General features: G+C 45.2%; 1 protein-coding gene across 2 annotated transcripts in view; it reads right to left on the bottom strand.

Moving 5' to 3' along the window:
• Positions 1–14837, bottom strand: part of Pisd (phosphatidylserine decarboxylase) — a 49040-nt gene extending 34203 nt beyond the window's left edge. For both annotated transcript variants that reach the window (XM_087584331.1, NM_001377107.2), the window contains exons 1-2: positions 14760–14837; positions 1318–1397 (exon numbers count right to left, since the gene is read on the bottom strand). Coding sequence is in view for 1 of the 2 variants with exons in the window: in NM_001377107.2 (NP_001364036.1) it covers positions 1318–1397; positions 14760–14824 (145 nt within the window). In the remaining variant the exon portion in view is untranslated. The remainder of the gene's footprint in view (positions 1–1317; positions 1398–14759) is intronic.
• Positions 14838–20294: the final 5457 nt, after the last annotated feature.

The raw sequence follows: 20294 nt of genomic DNA, 5'->3' as shown, positions 1-20294 counted from the left end.
GCTGTCTGGTGCTCTCTAGCTTTGCCGCTGTTGTTTTACCAGGGTCCCCTTAGATGAGCCTCCCCTGAGGCACTGTTACTGCTGCTCCTCCGCTGTCAACCCTTTGTCCTTTGAAGCAGTTAAGAGCAGCGATTCTGTCAGAGCCTTAAAAGCCCAGCCCTTGAGTAGTTGGCGTCTTTTCCTCCACGGCTCTGCTGCACACAGGAGGCTGCACCCATGTGTCTCCTTACCCCAGAGAATCCCTTTCTCCAACTGTTGATTCTGCCTGTGGCACCTGAGCATTCTCTGCTGCTACCTGTTTTTTTCAAAATTCTTCCTTCATTCTTTAAGTGGCAGAGAAAGCCAACATCAGCAACACCGCAGACTGTGTCAACTATAAGCTGCCCAATGTGGACACTGAGAACAGAACCCAGGTCCTCTTCAAGACCAGCACATGCTCTTTACCACTGGGGACCTCTTCAATGTCCCTCTTAACTTTCCAAAGTATGTTGGTAGGCAGAGCTGGTCACTGCCCTCGTGGATTGTGGCTTTATGAGTACAGAGGCTGTGTCTCTGCAGAACAAAATGAAGACTTCAGCACTGCTCAGGCTCTCCCTGCCGGTTTCAGCACCAAGTTACTAATTAGTAATGGCCACGAGTGTTCCCGTTAGTGGCCATGCTTGTAGTAGACTTTCTATTGTTCCCATCAACCACCTCATTTTATTCTCAGGGACAGTAATGGGGCATCAGAAATAGCATTCAGTATGACATACAAATCATGCATGTGGGTAATAAAGACAACACACCCTCCCTGACCACTGGTTCTCCCTCCACAGTGTGAGGAGGGAGGTGCCACTCCAAAGCACTTCCTACTCACACTCTCTACTGAACAGTCTCTCTGGAGGGCGATTTGTCCTAAATACTAAAACATACCAAGTGTTTGCAGAGCCTCACTCTATAGCTCACGCTGCCTTCAAACCTATCATCTCCCTGTCTCCAGCCTACGGAGGGCCAGCATTATAACAGGCATGCACCACCAGGCCCAGCTCACACAGGGTTTCTGACCCAGGAATTCTAAAACTACACAGTTGCCTGGAAATGGTCAAGGTCTGGCTAAGACTGTGGCAGAAAGAGCTAGAAACAAATATTCAACAGTGAATGGCAGTCACTCACAGAGTATCACGCAGACAATGGCATGGCTGCCGAGGCTCCAGTGACAGCTACACACCAGGCTATATGACCACACACATGTGCTTTTTAATTCTAGTAACTATGTTTTTCCAACTTCCTGTTGAGGGAACCAACAGAGGACCAGCAAGACCGTCGACTGTTCCTTACCTGTGTTACAGGCTTGAAGAGGCAGCTTCTGTAAGGCCCCCAGAAAATGGCGTGTGGCAGTATAGTCACAGTGACAGGGGCTACAACCAAGAAGAATGGATTATTAGAATTTCAAACTTTGATTCTATTCAGAAACAAAATTGGCCTATTTGACCAACTCATTTTCCCTTGAAGAAAATGTTGGCTTTCTGATATTTGTCCTGAGCGTGCGTGACTCTGAGAACGGCAAACTGTCCGTCTGCTGTAGAAATAATGCACTGGGCCTGATCCAATAAAAAGTCTGTACTTCCCGGTGAAGACTCACAAATGAAAAGTCTCTAAGACACATTACAAAAGTAGGTAAGTTAGTTTAAATGGAATTTAGTTGGCAACTTTTAAAAAAAGATGTTTTTAAGTGCAATAAAATGCTAAAGTGCAGCTCTTCACGGTTGAGGCTTTGGTGTGGGTTGGGGAGGTCTTGGTGTTCTTTCTGGGGCTGGCCACTAGGAATGTGACCACGCTCCACTGAGTATATGGCAATGCAAACTAGTCTTGGCTGTTGTGTGGGGGGTGAGTGGGGAGCTTGGAAAGTTCACAGGTGAGAGGATGGGCCCAGGGGGAATGGGAAACAAGTATGATCGGTATAATATTCCCAAAGTAATTAAAAATGTTATGTTGGAAAATGTTTTTAAATTATTTTTAACTCTGTGTACATGTCTCGACATGGGTGTGTGCATGTGCCTGTAGAGGCCAGAGGAACCTGTCAGATCCCCTGGAGTGGTGGTGACAGTTAGTTGTCAGTGGCCCAACAAAGAGGGGTGCTGAGAACTGAACTTGGGTTGTCTCCTAGAACAGCATGGATACACTCTTAACTACTGAGCCATCCCTCCAGTCCTACTGGCAACTCATCCTGCAGCCAAGGTTTTGACCTTGAGTTTACTATATAACTCAAGCCACTCTCAACTTCTTGTCCTGCCTCCATTTCCTGCCCTCGGGGATCACAGGGTGGGTCACCAAGCCCAGCATGGAACACTGATCCAGTTTGGAGATTCTAGGGTATTGCTGTCAGTGCGAGCTTCACGGCTGTAACCACTGCACCACAGTTAGTGAAAGCAACGTCCGCATAAGAGAAGCTGAGATAGTTAACATTAGGCTTCCAGGCTCTATCCTGCAGACAAAGGGCTCTACATAGGAAAAGAGAATACACACATGGAACTTGCAGAATCTGAGTTTCTGATAAGGTTTCCTAGTTTTGGTTTTATTCAAGACAGGGTTTCTCTGTGTATCCCTCCCTGGCTGTCTTGGCACTTGCACTGTCGATCAGGCTGGCCTTAAACTCAGCAGATCTGCCTGCCTCTGCCTCCTGAGTGCTGGCATTAAAAGTGTCATCACCCAGCATCATCATTTTTTAATAACTTTTCTAAGTTTGAAACTACTATACAATAAAAGTTTCTTCGTCATTAATTGTGAGATCATAATTAACAGGAAAACAAAGTCTCCAAGCCTCGTGTGTTTCTGTACCATGAAGGAAGTTGCACAGAGATTTGCACGCACTGAGCTCTGCTCCATGAACCTTCTGACCTGTTGGACATTGAAAATTCCAACTTTCATATTCATACGGCGGACTGCTTTAAATATTCATACTGCAGACGGCTCTTCCAGTTTAGATTGTTTCCTTTCTCTCTCCCTCCTTCCTTTTTCTGCCTTCCGCCCCCTCCCTCCCACGTCCCCCAACTGTTTTGAGACAAGATCTCCCCACGCAGTTCAGCCTGACCTTGAGTGTTCCCTCTTCCTGCCTCAGAGGAAAGTTTGTGCACTACCCTGTAGGCTCTGGTATACAATGTTTTCAACTGTCTTATGTGGCTACTTTGACCTACAAACTGCAGTGCAACAGATACAAAGAAACATTTACCAACTCTCTGAGTGGCATGGTCTAAGAAGTGCCACACCCTGGTGGAAATCAATGTATCCCAACTGTGATAACTGCTACACTGCCAAGCAAAGCAGTAATTTCTGCTTAGCAACTGGAGTTCCCCTCATCAAAAATCAAACTTTTGGGCTGGAGAGATGGCTTAGCGATTAAGAGCACTGACTGCTCTTCCAGAGGTTCTGAGTTCAAGTCCCACATAATGGTTCACAACCATCTGCAATGGGATCCGATGCCCTCTTCTGGTGTGTCAGAAGACAGCTACAGTGTATTCATATACATTAAATAAATCTTAAAAAAAAAAAATCAGGGTTGGGGATTTAGCTCAGTGGTAGAGCGCATGCCTAGGAAGCGCAAAGCCCTGGGTTCGGTCCCCAGCTCCAAAAAAAAAAAAAAAAAAAAAGAACCAAAAAAAAAAAAAAATCAAACTTTCAATTCTCTGAATTTCAATTTGGTTAAACCTTAGTTTCTGACATGTGTGTTTTTTTTCTGGTCTCCCTATGTGATGCACATGTAAGCAGTCACGCATAGATTTAATTTTTTCCCCTGGAGACAGGGAGGGTCTCAGTATGTACCTCTGCTTGGCCTAGAACTCATTATTTAGGCTAGACTGATCTTGAACGTGCAGAAGTCCTCTGGTCTCTGCCTCCAGGGCCATGGGACTAAAAGCATGTGCCATCATATCCAGCTTCATTTCTAAAATATTGATAGGAAATCTAGATAAAGAAACTACAGGAGCTGGAGAGATGGCTCAGTGGTTAAGAGCACTGGCTGCTCTTCCAGAGGTCCTGAGTTCAATTCCCAGCAACCACATGGTTGCTTACAACCATTTGTAAGAGGTCTGATGCCCTCTTCTGGCCTGCAGGCGTACATGCAGGCAGAAAGCTGTATGATGTATACATAATAAATAAATATTTAAAAAAGAAAAAAAGAAACTACATAAATGTTTCTTTTTTATTTAGAGCACTTTATGATATAAAAATGTAGCTTTCATTATTATAAACATCTAAATTGATTTTTTGTGTGAAAACAGAAATCCATTTATGACTTTTGAATGTAGTGTTTAACTATGGGTATTTAGCTATTAAGTCCTACAAACGTCAGATTTCAGTGCTTTGTTTTTTTTTTTCTCATGACACTTAAAAACACCCTGATTACATGGTATTGATGGAGCTAATGTGAAGGGCCTAGTTCCTCCTGTGAGAAGCAGGGTTTCTTGGCCTGTGGGGAGCTGTTAACAAACGTAGCACTGGTCCCTTAGAACTGCTGTTCTCACTAAAAAATGGTAAGCCTAAAGCCCTGTGAGCCTAAAGCCCTGTTTTTCAAGTAGAATCAGAACAATGACTGTTACAACTGACTAAAGGACAAAATATGTTGGGAAATTGATACAAGAGAATTAATTGTTCAGGACTAACCTGGGCTACACAGCAAGAGGCTATCTCAAAACACAAAAACAAAACAACAACAGAGGATTCTACATATTTTCTACTGTGTTTCTTCTAAGTCAATGCTTTGGGGCAAGTGTGGATGGCACAACTCACCATTTCTGACATACAGAAGTGGTCTGTTTGTGTACCACCTTCCCCATAAGATTGCCTTATTATTACAAGCTTCTCTCTCATGACATAAACCCTGTAATTCCTGAAGTTTATACAGACACCATGCTCCACGCCTCTCTCCAGCCTCTGCCCACTTTCTTTCATCAGCTTTTAAAGGGCTGCCTCTAATGTCAATCATGTCCTCATGGTTTTGTTCCAATCACATCCCCTCCAGTCCAAGTTATCAGCACCCTCCATGTCCCAGAAGTCACTGTGGACACTCCAGGTTTCTCTCTTGGCCTGGCAACCACAAAAAAGGTTGACTCCATCTCCCTGAATCTCACTCCTGACTTCTACCCATTTTCTCCCTGGAACTGCTCCCTTCAAACAGTAACAAACTACCTACTGTTAAACTGGTTCCCCAGAGTTCAGGTCTCAATTTTCAACCAGCTCCCCCACCACCCCTACTCTCAAATAAAACTGAATTTGTCCTAAACAGATGTCCTCCCAGCTCCCAGCCTTTATGTGTGTGTGTGTGTGTGTGTGTGTGTGTGTGTGTGTGTGTGGTGTGTGTGTGTGTGTGTGTGTGTGTGAGAGAGAGAGAGAGAGAGAGAGAGAGAGAGGGTTTCAAGACAGGGTTTCTTTGAGAGAGGGTTTCAAGACAGGGTTTGTCTAGCCCTGGCTATCCTGGAGCTCTCTGTAGACCAGGCTGGCCTCAAACTCACTGAGATCCATCTGCCTCTGCCTCTGCCTCCTGAGTGATAGGATTAAAGGTGTGTGTGTGTGTGTGTGTGTCACCATCACCTGGATTCACAGCCTCTTCTGCAGCAAGGTGAGGTGTACCAAATATACATACTCCACCGCCTGAGTAGCTTAAACTATTACCACACAAAATGCTCCTGAGATTACCATGAAAGAAAAGGGACTCTCCTTCACCTAATGTGTACAAACTTAACTCCACCCTGGGAAGTGGGGGGTCTCCCATGTTGGTGCCCTGCTCTGTCACTCTGCCTTATTCCTCAGATAGGGACTCTCACTAAACCTGATGCTAGGCTAGCAGCCAACAAGCCCCAGCAATCCTGTCTCTGTTCTCCCCTCTGTACTGGGCTTGGGCATAGCCATGCACAAGGAACCTAGTTCTTCATGCTTGAGCAATATGGTGGTTTGAGTGAGAATGGCCCCACTGGTTCGTATATTTGCACTTAATGAACTGTTTAGAAAGATTAGGCGTGTACTTACTGAAGAAAGTGTGTCACTAGGGACAGACTTTGAGGTTTCAAAAGCCCACATAAAGCTCTCAGTTACTGCTAAGCCTATCTGCTTCCTGAAGCTAACTCTGAAACTGTAAGGAAGCCCCCAGGTAAATGACTCTTGTAAGACTTGCATTCCTCATGGTCTCTTTACAGCAACAGAACAGTGACTAAGACAAGCAGTAAACAGAGCCATCACCTTAACTCCAATACATGAAAAAGCACAAACAACACCAGCATCTCTAATGTAGCTCTGGCTGTGCTGGAAACTTACCCTGTTGACTAGGCTGGCCTCCAACTCAATGATCTGCCCGCCCCTGCCTCTGAAGTGCTGTTATTAAAGGTGTGTGGTACCCTGCCTGGCTCTTTCTTTTAAGACCTATTTTGTTATATATGTGGATATTCTGCCTGCATGTTTGTCTGTCAAGGAGAGAGCACTAGATCCCCTGGAACTAGAGTTACAGATGGTTTTGAGGTATAGTATGGGTGCTGGGAATTGACCCTGGGTCCTCTGGAAGAGCAGTCACTGCTCTTCACTGTCTCTAGTACCCATGGCATTTTCTTAGTGATTGATGTGAGAGGGCCCAGCTATTGTGAGTTGGGTCACACCCTGGGCTGGTGGTCTTGGGTTCTATAAGAAAGCAGGCTGAACTAGCCAGTAAGCAGAATCCTCTAGGGCCTCTGCAAGACGGTTCCTGCCCTGTGTGCTTTTGGTGATGAAGGGTCCGTTATACAGACATGTAAGTGGAATAAACCCTTTCCACTACAGGTTTCAGCACAGCAATAGATATCCCAAATAAGACAAGTGGTATCAGCATAGTGGGGTACTGCTGTGGCAACATAACCATGCTTTTAGGATTCTGGAAGGACTTTTGGAACTTTAGGCTTAAAAGAAGCCATCGAGTAAGTGTTGAAAGCTCAGTGGGCCGTCCTGTTGAAGCCTGGAAGTGTTGACAGCAATGTAGATGGAGGTCTGGCTGTGACGTTTCAAAGGGAAACTGAAGCCTCTCTCAGGGCCGTTTACTATCGTGAATTAAGACTCTATCGTTAGCTGGGGAGGAAGAGTCAGCCGTGACTAACGTGAGTCTGACACCCGTGAAGTGAAACCATTACCTTACTGGCACCCTTGATGCTGGTGAGCTACAGCCAAGAGGTCAGAGGTGATTGAGAAGAGACCAGCATCAGTTATTAAGATGAAATCCTCTGCGGGGTTCCCTTGGGGTGAGCACACAGAAGCTATCTATGTTCCAGTGCAGCCTGTACAGTCACCCAGATGGTACTGGTTTTGAAACGTGAAGGGAACATGGAGGCCTAGTACTGTGGCAGAGCTGGAGTCCCAGAAAAGCCCAGGAGAGGCCACTGGTGAGATGCCAGCACAACGGAATGTCAACCAACAATAGAAGCAGCATTAGAGTGGAGCCAGCTGGGGTCTAGAAGACAGAGCTGGACAAGTGACCTAGGGCCCTGGAGTCATCCAGAAGATCATGAGTGGATACCAGACATTGGACAGTGAGGTAGTTACACTGTTGGGAGAGTGGGTTTGCTTTGTTCCAACTGTGACTATGTCCTGAGTCTTTCTTCTTGAACTAAGGAAGTATTTAACATACTTTCTTTTTTATTTTACAGAAACCTACAGTTGAGAGACTGAATTATTTGTTTGATTTGATTCTTTAAGACAAGGTTTCTCTATGTAGCACTGCCTGTCCTAGAACTCACTCTGTAGACCAAGCCAACCTTAACTGAGAGATTACCTGCCTCTGCCACCGAGAGCTACAATTAAAGGTGTGTGCCACCATGGCCCAACAAGAGATTGAATTTTAAAGTCTTTAAGTTTGTAGACTATGGGACTTTTCAAGTTTGTAAAAATGTTTTATATGAACACCAATATTAATGTGTAATCATGGGAATAGACAAGAGTTGTGGCTTAGCAGTGAGGTACTCGTATGTCAGGGTGACAAGGGGTCAATTGTGCTGGCTACTTTTATGTTGACACAAGACTAGAATCATCTGGGAGAAGGTAGCTTCAATTAAGAAAAGGCCTTCACCCAGGCAGTGGCAGTGCGTGCCTTTAATCCCAGCACTTGGAAGGCAGAGACAGGTGGATCTCTGTGAGTTTGAGGCCAGCCTGGTCTCCAAAGTCAGTTCCAGGACAGCCAGGTCTATATAGAGAAACCCTGGGAGAGGGAGAGAGGGAGAGAGGGAGAGAGGGAGGGAGGGAGAGGGAGAGGGAGAATATGTCTTCATAAGATCAGGGTGCAGCCAGGTTTGAAGGTCATTTACATAGTGTTTGATATGGGAGGGCCCAGTTCATTGTGGGTGGAGTCATCACTGGGCTATGGTCCTAGGTTTGATGAGTAAGCAAAATGAACACTTTTCTCACCAAGTTGCTTTGGCCATGGTGTTTCAGAGTTGCAAACAGAAACCATATGGAGACAGGCTGTAACCCACATGGTAGGGAGGACAGACAGCAAGTACTAAAGATCAGAGAGAAATGCTACATACAGAGTAGCAAGAAGACCGGAAACAGGCATGATGTGTGGGCAAGGCAGAGGGGCTGGTCTTCTGTTTTGAAAAGACTGTCTTGTGTGTCTGTGGCAAGTTGACAACAGAGTGCCAAGAGTCAAACAAGAAAATTGGTACTGTGGGCATTCATGGTATGGGGTTGTTTGGAAAGTGCCAGACAAGAAAAGGACAGACTAGGCAGTGTTTTGTTTTTCAAGACAGGGTTTCTCTGTGTAGCCCTGGCTGTCATGGAACTCACTCCATAGACCATGCTGGCCTCAAACTCACAGATCCAGTCCTGCTTCTGCCTCTCCAGTGCTGAGATTAAAAGAGTATGCAAACACCACCCATCTAGGACATGTTTTGAAGGTAGAGTGTGCCTTCTAAAGGGCTGAATACAGATAATGAGAAAGGACAGACCTGGGTTTGATTCCCAGTATCCACATGGCAGTTCAAACCCCTGTGTCACCACAGCTTCGAGGGATTCGATGTCCTCTTCTGGCCTCCATGGAACCCAGGTATGCAGCTAAGTATGGCTCTTTTGCTTTTCATTTTTTAATGGTGAATGAGGCACATCCTTTTTACCATCATTTAAAATTCTTCAGGAGCTGGAGAGATGGCTCAGTGGTTAAGAGTACTAGCTGCTCTTCCAGAGGACCTGGGTTCAATTCCTAGCAAGCACAGGGTGGCTCACAACCATCTGTAATTACAGTTCTAGGGACTAAATGTTCACTTCTGGCCTCCATGGGTACAGGCACACACACAGGTACACAGATATACAGGCTGGCAAAACACACACACACACACACACACAGACACACACACACACACACACACACACACACACACAGACACACACACAGACACACACACCAGGCATGGGGTGCACAGACATACATGCAGGCAAAACACCATAAACATTAAATAAATGTTTTGAAGAAAAAAAAAAAGGCCCAGAGAGAACAGAAAAGCTGGATCAGGTGTCTCTTCTGCAGAGAACCAAGGGTGTGCATCCTCATGCGCACTACTAAAGCCAGGTGTGGTGACACAACTCGTAATCAGCTCTTGAAAGGCTGAGGCAGAAGGCCCAGCTTGGGAACACAATGAGATCCTTTCACAAAAGTAAAAATAAAATGAGATTAAGCACTTGGCTTTGGCGCAAATCCTGTGCAACCTCAGGAAATTTTGAAATTCTAAGCCTTGTTCTTTCAGTTGTAAAATCAGAACCAAACTCATTAGCAGTTAAGGTCACCATATAAAGCCCCTGGTCCAGGGCCTGCTGCCTGTCTACACGTGGCTATTACAAAAGGTAATGGCATTAAGAACATATTTAGGACGGGGTTGGGGATTTAGCTCAGTGGTAGAGCGCTTGCCTAGGAAGTGCAAGGCCCTGGATTCGGTCCCCAGCTCCGGAAAAAAAAAAAAAAAAGAACATATTTAGGGATGGAGAGAGGGATGGCTCAGCGGTTGAGTGCACTGACTGCTCTTGCAGAGGACCGGGTACAATTCCCAGCACCCACATCCAGGTCACAACTGTCTGTAACTCCAGTTCTAGGGGCTCTAATGCCACACATGCAGGTGAAATACCAATGAACATAAAAAGACCTTTTAAGACTACTTATTGATGTATGTGAGTGTTCGCCTGCATGGATGTGCATGCACCATTTGCATGGATGGTTGCTGAGAAGCTCAAAAATGGGCACTGGGGGGTGGGGGGGAGCTGGAGAGATGGCTCAGCAGTTAAGAGCACTGACTGCTCTTCCAGAGGTCCTGAGTTCAACTCCCAGGAACCACATGGTAGCTCACAACCATCTGTAATGGGATCCGATGCCCTCTTCTGGTGTATGTGAAGACAGCTACAGTATAACTCATATACACAGCATAAAATAAATTAAAAAAAAAAATAGGCACTAGATTCTTTGGAACTAGAATGACAGATGGTAAGTGAGCTGTCATGTGAGTCTGAGAACGGGAGCTGTGTCCTCTGCAAGAGCAGCCAACATTCATATTCTTTGTCTGTTCAAGGTAGGATTTCTCTGTGTAGCTCTGCCTGTCCTGGAACTTGCTCTGCATTCCAGACTAGCCTGGAACTCAGAGATCCACCCACCTCTGCTTCCTGAATGCTGGGTTTAAAGGTTTGCACCGCCAGTGTTCTCAACCAGTGAGGCAACTCTGTAACCCAAGACTTTAAAAGAGATATTCAATCAGCACACACTGGGATTCGTAGTAGATTATCTTCAATTACCAATGTCCACCCTATTTCCAGTTGTAAAATGTTTTTCTATTGTGTTTTCTCGACATGTATGTCTGTTTACCACATGTGTACAGTGCCCACAGAGGACCAAAGAGGGTGAGATCCCTTGAACTGGAGTTACAGATGGTCACAAGTCACCATACATGTGCTAGGAACCAAACCCAGGTTCTCTGTGAGAATAAGTGCTCTTAAAGGCAGAGCAAACTCTTCAGTACCACGTAAGTTTTTTTTTTTTTAAGTTTTATTTCCACAAAAGTTCACAGACAGCCCAGAGACAAAAATTTGTACATCTTTAATTTTTAGAGAAGACTGTCATGATCCTGTGTGTGTGTGTGTATGTGTGTGTTGTCACGAAGGTGCTGTGAATGTAGCCCTGATCCCCTGGAGGAGCAGCAAGTGCTCTTAATCACTGAGCAGCCTCTGTAATCCTCTAACATGTTTTTAAAATCACCATGGGTACTAACATTTTAACTATAGTCCTCACTTCTCCCTCCTACTTTCAAAAGCTAGGAGACTTCTAAAGTTGAACTGGTAGGTCTCTTGAAAAGCTTTATCCATCATTGTACTTGATGTTGAAATATTTAGCAAAGTATTACCCTTCTTCGTTAAACTGTAAGTTCCTTAAGTATAAGGCCAACTGCAAATTAGTTAATCAGTAAATTAAATAATGTATGTGGATAGTTTTTATGCATGAGAATGGGGAGATCAGAGGTCAACTTTGGGGTTCATTCCCCATGATCCATCCAAAAACTTGTTGGGTTTGTTTTGTTTCTTGTTGTTATTGTGTTGTCTTGATATGGGGTCTGAGTAGATATATTTCTGGCTGGCTGGCATTCACTATGTAAACCAAGCTGGTCTTGAATTCATAGTGACCCACCAGCTTTTGCCTCCTGAGTGCTGAGGTTACAGACACACATCTTGTTTTTTGAGACAGGGTAAATCACTGGCCTGAAGGTCACTGAGTAAGCTAGACTGGCTAGCCAGCAAGCTCCAGGAATCTACCTGTCTCTACCCCCATCACTGGGATCATGAGCTCAAACCATGAAACCTCTTTTGTACAGAGGTTCTGGGAATACAGCGCAGGTCCTCATGCAGCTGAGCGCTGTCTGCTGCCCTCAGCCAGATCACTGCAGTCTTCATGTCTCCACCCTTCCCTTTCTGTTGCTGTGCCAAAGTGGTAGGGCTACCATAAGTATTCCTAATTACAAGTCCTGCATAAGGCACCACTACCAAGATACTACTGTCCAGACAGTACCTGGGGTGCTTGTTTAAAAACTACAGCTCTCACAGCCCCAACCCCCTCCTCCTTCTGATTATGAAACAAGCATAACAGTGGGGCTTAATGGCTAATCTCTATCTCTACTAAACATTCCAGCCATCCCTATACTTTTTGGCAGTTTGGTGGTGGTAATACGAGACACAGTCTTATATAAAACCCAGGTTAGTCTGTGACGCCTGATGTCGCCAAGGATGGTCTTGAAGAGAGAGGGGGTAGACAACTTTTGGGAGTTGGTTCTTGCTTACACCTTGATTAGGCAGCCTTATTGCTCTAGCCCTGAGCTCCCAGAGTATGCCTGTCCTCACTTCCTATCTTGATCTATGTGTACTGGGATTAGAGATGAGGACCACTTAACTCAGCTTTCCACATGAATTCTAAGGATAGAGTATCCCCAAAGGAGTCATCACCCTATCCACTCTCATCAGACACATTTAGAAAATGTGCCTGGGGCTGGAGAGATGGCTCAGTGGTTAAGAGCTCCGACTGCTCTTCCAGAAGTCCTGAGTTCAATTCCCAGCAACCACATGGTGGCTCACAACCATCTGTAATGGGATCCGAAACCTTCTTCTGGTGTGTCTGAAGACAGTGACAGTGTACTCACTCTACAGTGTACTCACATATTGAAAATAAATAAAAATCTTTAAAAAAAAAAAAAGAAAAAGAAAATGTGCCTGACACTAGGTTACAACCCAAGATGTTATTCTCCTACTACTGTACATCATTCGTCTAAAAAGCTTCAGGGCTGGAGAGATGGCTCAGCGATTAAGAACACTGGCTGTTCTTCCAGAGGACCAAGGTTTGACTAGAAGCAACCACATGATGGCTCATCCCGGGTAATCCAATGGTGTCTGTGGGCCACTGTCTGTCTGCAGGCAAAACACCTCAACACAAAAAAATAAGTTTTTAAAAAAGAAAAACTTCCATGAAACATGAAGCTTTCTTCTACATCTTACAATTAGTACTTAAGACTCCCAACCATAAAATTATTTTTGTTGCTACTCCATAACTATAATTTTGCTACTCTTATGAATTGTAATGTAATTATTTTTGGAGACAGAGGTTTGCCAAAGAAGTTACAACCCACAAGTTGAGAACTGCTGCTCTAGACAGATCCTTATTTCCTTCCACCCTTGCGCCAAATCCCAGTCTTGCCTATTTACACTGGCAGCTAAATATGGCTCTTTTCCTTTTCATTTTTTAATGGTGAATGAGGCACATCCTTTTTACCATCATTTAAAATTCTTCAGAGTTGGAGAGATGGCTCAGCGGTTAAGAGCACTGGCTGCTCTTCCAGAGGTCCTGGGTTCAATTCCTAGCAACCACATGGTGGCTCACAACCATCTGTAATTACAGTTCTAGGGACTAAATGTTCACTTCTGGCCTTCATGGGTACAGGCACACACATGGGTACACAGATATACAGGCTGGCAGCACACACACACACACACACACACACACACACACACACACCTCTTAATTAAGCAACATTGGTGTAGTGATGGCTCAGTGGTTAAGAGTACCAGAGTTTGGTTCCCAGCACCCATGCCAGGTGCCTCACAACCACCTGTAATTCCTCCAGTTCCAGGAAGTTCTTTTTTTTTTTTTTTTTAAGATTTATTTATTTATTATATATAAGTACACTGTAGCTGTCTTCAGACACACCAGAAGAGGGCATCAGATCTTATTACAGATGGTTGTGAGCCACCATGTGGTTGCTGGGAATTGAACTCAGGACCTCAGGAAGAGCAGTTGGTGCTCTTAACCACTGAGCCACCTCTCCAGCCCCTGAGCCACCTCTCCAGCCCCTCCAGGAAGTTCTTGATGGTCTTACAGACACCTGGAAGCACACACATGCAGGCGTGCACACACACACACACAGTATAAAAAGGTAGAAGTCCTCTTTGCCAAAAAGAAGTAAGTATGTAGGCTGGCTAGTAAGTAACTCAGCCAAGTTGAGAACTGTTTCTTCTCTCTCATTCGCGTTAAGAACTCCTCAACTCCCACTTCAAAAAAGAATAAACAGCTGGCTCATGCCTGTCATCACGGCCTTTGGGAAGCACCTGGGAGGCTGAGACAGGAGGATTGCTGTGACTTCGAGGCCAGCCTAGGTTACCTTAATGAAATTGTCTCGAACAGGCAAAAAACAAAATACAAAACAAACAAACAAACACATATCAACAGTCACTTACAAGATCCCTCATGTCTCTCCCACTTGTAGCAGCCTAGGAACTTATGGAACCTAGACCTTTAGGTTTATCAGGATAAGAACCACAATTCCACCACTTACTTTTCAGATAAAGAAATCTAATCCTTTCGCCTCAAAGCTTTAGAAGCCCCAGGTAAAAGTCGCTTTGCACAGCTGTGCTCTCCCAGGCTACACCATCCCTGGTAGGAAAGCAAACACCTGAGAAAAGGAGATCGACTCTGCTTCCACTCTAGAGACCACCAGGCAGCATAATATGGGTTTGGCTAACCCTGTGCACTTCCACCGAATTGGAGAGAACCGGCGAGACCCTTTAGGCCACACCCGGACTCATTTCACAGTCCACGCGGTGGCTGGTAGCACCTGCTCTTGAGCCGAGGGAAAGGTAGCGCCGTGTCCTTCCAGTCAGACCTACACGCGGCAAGCGGACGACGAGAAATGGCTTCTCTCCCCAGAACCTGGCTTGACCTGTGCTGACCCCTGCCCCAGCAGCCTCCCGCCTGGCCATACCTGCTCCGCCACAGCACACCTTCACGTAGCGAGCGAACACACCCGCGGCCCCCAGCCACCGCCATCTCGCCTCCTCCTGGTGGACACGCCCCCTTCCGCCCTCACGCACGCCCTTGTCACCGGACCAATCAGGAACCTGGAAGGCTGGGCCGGAAGCTTCTGCGTACTGCTTTCCGGCTGCGCGCCGGGTCGATGGGATACACCGCTCCTTCGCCCAAAAAAATCTGAGGCACAACTATGCTCAGTCACGCTGTGTGTGCGAGGCACCAGGATGCCGGCACCCTCGGAGGCCAGACGTAGGCGTTGGATTCCCTGGAGCGGAGCGCCTATTCTATTCATCTCATTGATGGGGCTCTAGAGGCGAGGGGTTTATGTAAGAAATACGGAAAGCTGTCAAACTAGGATCCTGGTGTGATGGTGCTTTCTCCTGTTCTTTGCAGTTACGAGGGAAAAACGGATTTTCAGTGGTACCTAACATTTTTATTTTTTGTAAGCGCTCACTTGGAGACCCGTAGCCACCCCTTGGCTATTACCAGCGAGGTTAAGCAACTTTCTCAAGGGGCATATTAACCCCGCAAAGGGCTTACAAATTGTATGATAGAAAATTCAGTATTTCTGCATCACTGACGTCAAAACCCATGACCTGAACTCCCCCCCCCCTTTTAAGGCCCTAGACAAATGACTGAACCTGGATCCAAAAACTGAAGGAAGGCAGCCCTTATTTTTCTTCTGCTAAACACAGTTGTCTTCACCAGATTGATAAGCTAATTAGTGCTTTAGATTATCTCTGGAACACCAAAGCCACTAAAGAGAACCTAAGAAGTCACAAGTTTGGTAATTCAATCAGACATCTCCCTTTGTCATACTTTTCAAGAGCCCGAAAAGGAAACACACTCAACATAATATGGTATGGAATTGAGTGTTGTAATTCAAAAGATTGAGGTATGTTATTTCAAAATAACGCTGGAGTCCCAGCATTTTGGGAGTGTCCTGAATTCTAGGCCAGCCTGGGCTACCCAGACCCTGTTTTAAGAAAAACAAAAACAAACAAAAAACTGGTTGTAATTCTTTAAAAAACATGGAATAAATATACTGTATATACCTTTTTTTAAAGGAGCAAAACTAAAACCACCTTTGAAAAGAAGGTGGTTAGATGGCTCAATGGTTAAGAGTGCTAGTTGGTCTTATAGAGGGCCCGGTTCAACACCCAGATGGTGTGTCCCAACTATCCATAACTCCAATTCCAGGAGATCCCATGCTCTTCTGGTCTCTGAGGACAGCAGGCATGCAAGTTGCGAGCAGACACATGTGCAGTTAAAACACCCATACATGGGCTAGAGATGGCTCAGCAGTTAAGAGCACTGACTGCTCTTCCAGAGATCCTGAGTTTAAATCCCAGCCACCACATGGTGGCTCACAACTATCTGTGATGGGATCCGACGCCCTCTTCTAGTGTGTCTGAAGACAGCTACAGTGTACTCATATAAACAAAGTAAATATTTCTTCAAAAAATAGAAAAAAAAACCCCATACACATAAACCTTAAATTTAAAATGGATATATAAAGAAAAAAATGAATGTGTGTAGGTGCTGGTTGTGGCCAGAAGGCATTGATTTTCTCGTAATTGGAGTTATAGGGAGTTTGAGCTGCTTAGTGTGGTTGCTGGGAATCAAACTCAGGTCCTCTGGAAGAGCAGCCAGTGCTCTTAACCACTGAGCCATCTCTCTAACCCCTGAGGAATTTTATATACTGGATTTGACAATGACTTCTTGACTATAACAGCAAAAGTACAACAAAAGGACAACAAAAGCTAACAGAACTTCAAAATTAAAAAGTGACTTTTTGGGGTTGGGGATTTAGCTCAGTGGTAGAGCGCTTGCCTAGGAAGCGCAAGGCCCTGGGTTCGGTCCCCAGCTCCAAAAAAAAGAACCAAAAAAAAAAAAAGTGACTTTTTTTGGGCATCTATTAAGCATGTTATTTTTCTATTTATTACTTCTGCATGGCCAAATTACACTTTACTTACTTATTTATTAAATGTGTATGTTTTGCCTGTTTATATGTGCATGCACCACACACATGTATGGTTAGATCTCCCGGAACTGGAGTTGTAAACCATCCTGTGGGTGCTGGAAACTGGGCCTGAGCCTTCTGTAAGAGAAACCATCCCGTGTTCTTAACCACTGAGCCAGCCCTCTAGACCCTACTTATATTCTTAAATATCATTGTTTTATTTCCAATTATGTATCTGTGTGGAAATATGTCACATGCTTGCAGGTGCCCACAGAGACCAGAGGAGTTCCATCCCCCAGAGCTGGAGTTGTACATGAGCTGCCTGACATGGGTGCTAGGAACCAGAGTCAGGTCTTCTGGAAGGACAGTACATGCTCTTAACCACTGACCCAACTCTCCAGCCCTCGAAAGTCACGATCCTCATGTCCTGGCCTCCTGAGTGCCAGGGTTACACGTGCGACTCACCATGCCTAACTTAATTTCATTTTTTCAACGCCTTTTTGAGATAATACCCACCTAGCACTAATTCATGCATTTTAAGTGTAAATCCACTGGATTTCATATATACACACATGTGCCAGCATTAGCACTCATTTTTAGGACATTTAATCATACCTCAGGGAAAACGCATACTGATCAGTGATGATTTCTATGTCCCTTCCTAGCCCTCACTCAAGTCGGAAGCAGACACCAATCTACTTTCTGTTCCAATGACTTTCCTATTCTTAATTTTCATATAAATGTAATTCCATAATGTGTGCACTCTTGCATATTTAAATCAGTGTACATGCTGGCTAGTTTTATGTCAAACGTAGCATAAACCAGGGTCATCTGAGAGGAGGAACCTCAGTTGAGAAAATGCTTCCACAAGATCTGGGTGTAGGCAGGCAGGTAGGGCATTTTCTCGATTAGTGATTGATGGGGAAGGGTCCATCCCATTGTGAGTGGTGCTTATTCCTGGGCTGGTGGTCCTGGCTTCTGTAAGAAAGCAGGTTGAATAAGCAATGGGGAGCAAGCCAGTAAGCAGCACCCCTCCATGGCCTGTTCTTCAACTCCTGCCTCCAGGTTCCAGCCCTGCTTGAGTTGACTTCCTTCCATTGAGCGTGACTTGAGATATGGAAGTCAGGTAAGCCTGACTCCCCAGTTTTTGGTCACGGTGTTTCACCACAGCACTAGACATCTTAACTAAGACAGTGTGAAAAATGATAAGTACAGCTACTATAAGCTTTCATATCAAGTGTTTTCATTTATCTCAGATGCAGGCTTTAGAAGCATTTAATTGTCTCAGGAGTTTCCGGACATGTATTTATTTAGAAATGGAATTTCTCTGTGTAGTCCTGGTTGTCCTGGAAGTCTCTCTGCACACGAGGCTGGCCTTGCTCTCACAGAGATTCAGCTGCCTCCCAACTGCTGGGATTAAAGGCCACTGCCACCGTAGCCACCGCATACTACACGTCTTAATTATTTGGCCACCTTTCCGTGGGCCATAGGCTGAGGCCAGCTTTTCTAATGTGGGCCTCAGCAAACAATGACGATACAAATACTATTGATACCCTAGAGGCTAAATATAAAGCACAGTGTTTGGATTGAGTTCTTTATGCAGTATCAGAGGGAGAGAGAAAAGGAGAGAGCAATAGGGAACAGAAGGGTGACAAAGCTCACTGAACTGCCGACCCCTCCACCTCTCCAGTGCTGGAACTGCAGGTATTCACCACACCTGGTTAATGTGGTATTGGGGCTCAAACCTAGATTTATTTTTTTTAATTCATTTTATTTATTTAAGTATACTGTAGCTGTCTTCAGACACCAGAAGAGGGCATCAGATCTCGTTACAGATGGTTGTGAGTCCCCATGTGGTTGCTGGGATTTAAACTCAGGACCTCTGGAAGAGCAGTCAGTGCTCTTAACTGCTGAGCATCTCTCCAGCCCAAACCTAGATTTCTTTTTTTTTTTTTTTTTTTTGGTTCTTTTTTTCGGAGCTGGGGACCGAACCCAGGGCCTTGCGCTTCCTAGGTAAGCGCTCTACCACTGAGCTAAATCCCCAGCCCCCAAACCTAGATTTCTTGATTGCTAGAAAGCACTCTACCAAACTGAACTAATCCACACCATAGTATATTATGTTTTAAAGAAATATAAAAGTGCGGTCAGCAAGATGGCTCCATAGAAAGATACTAGCAGCTAAGTTAGTAGATTCAAGGTCAGTCCCTAAAACCCCCACGGTGAAAGCAGAGAATCCACTCTAAGTTATTCTTTATTTATTTATTCTTTTTTTCTTTTTTTTTTAGAGCTGGGGACCGAACCCAGGGCCTTCCGCTTGCTAGGCAAGCTCTCTACCACTGAGCTAAATCCCCAACCCCCCACTGAGCTAAATCCCCAACCCCAACTCTAAATTATTCTGAAGAGGAGAGAAGACTCAGCAGATCAGAGCACTTGGTGCTCCTACCAGAAGATTCAGATTTGGGTTCTAGAACCCAAATGTCAGCTTACAACCTTCTGTACTCCCAGTTCCAGGGCACCCAGCACCTTCTTCTGGACTCCACGGTGCACACCCAGTGCCCTTACAGCTGTGCAAATATACATATACATAAGTACTTCTTTTAAAAAGGGGTGGTGCTAAAGAGGTGGGTTAAGAGCACGTACTGCTCATCTAGAGGACCCGAGTTCAATTCCCAGCACCCATGTCAACCACCTGCAACTCCAGCTCCCCACCTGGTACCTCGAGCCCCTGCAGGCACCGAGTTCATGTGTACACACCTATAATCCCAGTACTCAGGAGGCAGAGGCAATCAGATTTGTGTGTGTGTTCGAGGCCAGGCACATAGTGAGTTCCAGACCAGCCAGGACTACATGGTGAGATTCTTCCTCAATAAATAGACAGACAAATAAAAACAAGAGTGTACTCTAATACAATAAAGACTTACATAGGTCAGTGAGTCATTTATTAGCACTATCAAGTATACTGTACACAGTTGTGCTACATTTTTACAAGACTGGCAATGCACTGGATTGTTTGCACCAACACCAAGACCTGAGTAATACACATCATCACAGCTGTGACCTCACTAGGCCCCAGGAACTGTTCAGCTCTATTACCATAAGATGGTAATATGCAGTTTATTGACCAAAGTGATGTTTAGGCGGTGAACAGCTGTAAATGACCAAACGTCGTTCTAGGTACCAAAGAGACCAGAAGGGACTAGAGCTAAGAAAATACAAGGTCCTGATCCTGAAGAGCTTTTGTTACAGTTTAGCACAGAGAGGTGGAGCCATAGCAAAAAGCTCTGGGGTGTGCGGGCAGCAGATATGGAATGGGAGGGGACCACGTTCAAGACCAATGATCTGGGAATGCACAGATCTGGGTGATGATGGAGGTGAGCATGCGGGAATGTGAGGGAGGTCCTGGCACAGGAGCAGCAAGCACACCTATTAGGTGGGAGCATGTCTAATCTGCCTGGAACATTACTGGTAAAATTCCAATCTACTACCCAGCCCTAAGGAACAAAATAGCCTTGACGATTATCTGAA

This window comes from Rattus norvegicus, chromosome 14 (genome assembly GCF_021556685.1).
Source record: "Rattus norvegicus strain SHRSP/BbbUtx chromosome 14, alternate assembly SHRSP_T2T, whole genome shotgun sequence".
Classification (NCBI taxonomy): Eukaryota; Metazoa; Chordata; class Mammalia; order Rodentia; family Muridae; genus Rattus; species Rattus norvegicus.
The sequence above is the reverse complement of the archived record's forward strand: the minus strand, read 5'-3'. Positions and strand labels throughout refer to the sequence as shown.